This window comes from Arachis ipaensis, chromosome B6 (genome assembly GCF_059453495.1).
Source record: "Arachis ipaensis isolate K30076 ecotype BB chromosome B6, ASM5945349v1, whole genome shotgun sequence".
Taxonomy (NCBI): Eukaryota; Viridiplantae; Streptophyta; class Magnoliopsida; order Fabales; family Fabaceae; genus Arachis; species Arachis ipaensis.
In genome coordinates, this window is record NC_142441.1 from 108,558,346 (window position 1) to 108,561,790 (window position 3,445).

At 38.4% G+C, this 3,445-nt stretch overlaps 1 protein-coding gene across 1 annotated transcript; it reads left to right on the forward strand.

The window, feature by feature from the left end:
- The first annotated feature begins 1,255 nt into the window (after positions 1 to 1,255).
- On the forward strand, positions 1,256 to 1,698 carry LOC107648282 (uncharacterized). The gene is made up of 2 exons (XM_088489989.1): positions 1,256 to 1,528; positions 1,645 to 1,698. The coding sequence occupies exons 1-2, from the start codon at positions 1,256 to 1,258 to the stop codon at positions 1,696 to 1,698; spliced, it is 327 nt and encodes a 108-aa protein (XP_088346115.1).
- Positions 1,699 to 3,445: the final 1,747 nt, after the last annotated feature.

Consider the following 3,445-nt stretch of genomic DNA (forward strand, 5'->3'; position numbering starts at 1 on the left):
TCCAAAACAACTGTGGGTAAGGTGAGAAAATTATCGAACATTTGTGAATAATTGAAATTGGTAAACCTATGTTTATTATAGTTATATTATATGTATTAGATTGTATTTCTTGTTAAATTGGAGTCCAACTGGTGGATATTGGAGGTTTAATTTGAGCCTTGGAAGCCAAAAATTCATTTGGTAAAGAGTTGAAGGCTTGGAGATTTTGGAAGAAGGGCATTTTGAGGTATTCCAAGTTTAGGGAGGAATCAGTCAAGGTATGATTTTGTGGTGGCACAAATCCCTACACCTTTTCATACTATTGTACCAGCAAGTGCACTGGGTCGTCCAAGTAATACCTGAGCGAGTCAGGGTCGATCCCACGAGGATTATGATTTGAAGCAAGCTATGGTTATCTTGCAGGTCTTAGTCAGGCAGATTAGAAGGTTGTTGATTGTGAAAGAAATACCGAATTGTAATTAAGTTAAAGGATAGGAATAGGAATAGAGTTGTAAGAAAAATGTCCGAAAGGGATAAAACCAATTGGATTAAAGTGCGGATTGTAAGACCCCTAATTTTGAAAAGTTATTAATTAAATATTTATGGTCTATTATATTTATTTAAAATCATATTTTTAGAGATTTTTATACATAAGTTGAGTAAATTCTTATTTATTATTTAGAGTTCTTATAAAGAAAATAAATAAATAAATAGTAAATATTTTATATGTCTTACTTTTAAATATTTAGATTTCTAACCTTACTTTATAAATAAAGGAGAATTAAATTACTTATCTCCAATTTTTGTTAATTTAGTATTTGAATGAAAATAATTTAGAAATTGTATTTAGAAGGTATTTTTGAGATAGATACTCTATATTTAATTTGGTTTTCAATTATTATTCTATTTTTATTTATTTTATAAAATTACATTATTATCCCTATTTTTATTTAAATTTCCTAATCTACCCCACACCACCTCAAACCCTAACAATACACTAACCTCACCCCACTCACACGGTGCACACACAACTCACCCACACTCACAGTAAAGAACAGAAAGAAGGAAAAAGAAAGAAAATGGAGTGAGGGTTGCGAGAGAAAAGGGTGGATCCAAGAGAGAGAGGGAGAGCGCCGGCAAAAAAGGAGGCCGCGGGTTGCCGGTTCGTCCACGAGCCGCCTCTAGAACCGCGAAGAGAAGGAGAAGCTCGCGCCACCGTCAACCCGTCGCCGCTGTTCGTCCTTGCCGCCGCCAGTTGCGCCGCCGCGAAGAAGAGATGCGCGAAAGAGGAAAGGCCGGTTCTGTCACCACCGTCGTGCCGTGCTCCATGCCGTCACCACCATTATTCTGTCACAAGAGAAGGATGTGCGAGGGAGGAAACAGAATCGCGAGGGTGCTCAGCCACGGAGAGAGGAGACGCACGTCGAATCTGTCGCCGCCGGTCCGCCCACCGCCAAACCACGCCGCCGTCCGTGAGGCTTTCTCCATCACCGCTGCCGAAGGTCGCCATCGGAGCCACTGCTCCACTTCTGTCATTCTTCTTTTTCCGGTGAGTTGTCGCGCCTTGAAGCTCCTTCTGTAATTATTCTAGCTACCTGTGGTTAAGGATTCTGATGTATAGATGTTGTAAGGTTAACTTTATGGGTTTGCATGTCAAAAATTAAGGTTGTTGCTGAGCCACTGAAGCCCCTGGCCACTGTCAGAGCTGCTGCCGATTAAGTTTGGGGTGGTTGGCGTGTCGTTCTTTTATTCCAGTAAGTGTCTTTACCCCGGGATCCTCGCCTTTGGTTTTCTGATATGTGTTTTGAGGTTTCCACGATATTGATATTTTAGGAATTAGAAACCGGGCCCGCACGTCACGTTTGAGGCTGTTCTGCTTTTGCGGAAGTGAGCAGAGCTGAGGTTTTAGTTGCATTGATTTCGGGTCGAGAGGAAAGAAATTTCTTAAGGCATTTGGATTGTGGTTTGAACGTGTCGAGGTAGGGGCTTTTTCAAAGAACTTAGTTTTATGATTTGGAGTTGTTATAAATGGATATTAATGTGATAAATGTACTTTTGTGGTTATATAAGCCTTATATATTGCTGAGCTATTTTGTGATGAACGTATTTGTGGTTATATTGGATTGCTGTTTGATTTGGTTATATGGTTGGTTGCTGAAATATTCCATTACAATTTTGGAAAACGAGTTTGGTTCATTGAAAATGGATTGAGTTTGGATTTGATTTCTTGAATTATGAGAAGGATATGAATTTTCAAAATTAGTCTGATTTTAAACTGATTTGGGTTTGAACCCGTGGAAGGGGTTGTATATTAGTTTGGTTGGGACCCGAAACGGGTGGCAAAATCCAAGTTTTAGGGGAGATGCTGCCGAAATTTTATGAAATTCAAGATTTTGTTTTAAGATATGATTTAGAAAAGGACTGGATTTGAGAGGTTCTGTTGTTTGGTTCTTGATTTATTAAGAAACAGGAGATTCAAGTTTAATCTTTTAAGGAAAGCTTATGTTTTAAGTTTGAGTTAAACATGAGGGGACTTATGTTTTGAGGTTTGATCAAAGAAGTACCTTTGGAGGAGTTTTAGCAGATTTTAAAGGAAATTGAGCTCTGATTACTTAATTTCGTATTACTTTTGAAGTATTCTTTAAATTTTAACTAAACAAATCCGAGCCTTTGGGAAAGTTTCTGATTTAAGAATGAAAAGAAATTGGGTTTTTTGGACTTAAATAATGTTGGTTTTGAAACTGGTTCGGAACTTTTGGCCTATATGCCTTGGTTTTGGTTTTGAGTCTCCATTTTAAATGATTTTAGTTTGAGTAATTATGATTCCGAGGATTTCTAAAGAGTTTGAGAAGTGAGGCAGGTTATTCTTCCCTAAAGACTTGTGTCTTCTCAAAGAAAGTTCCATTTTACGGTTATGATTGAAAGTCTCTTGGAAGTTTTGTAAAATGTTATATTAAGCGACTAAGACTTGAAAAGGAAATTGATTTTGAGGAAAGTTGAATTATGAGTTTGAAGAGATTTGAGAAATAAAAAGTGACTTATGGCTTGAATGATGATTGGTTTAGTATGAAATGTTAATGAAATGCGGAAATGATGATGGACGAATGATTATGAATAAACATATGTGGCTTCCGCACGTTTATCTGAGATACGAGTTCCCTGGGTAAAGAACCGTGGCTTGCCACCACGTGTTCTAGGTTGGATCTCGATACTCTGTTGACCTTACGTCGTAAGGGTGACCGGGAACGTATAAATTCCCGGGTATGGATAGCCCCCAGTGAGTGATTTGAATGATGTATGAATGTAAAATCTATGCATAGACTCATGGGGATGCGCGACGGGGGACAGTCTAAGGACAATTCATACTTGTCGGGTTGGCTGGATAACCGACAGATGAGCCTCATCAGCCATAGGACAGGCATGCATCATATGCATTTGTATGCTTTGTTTGGGTTTGAACTTGTTT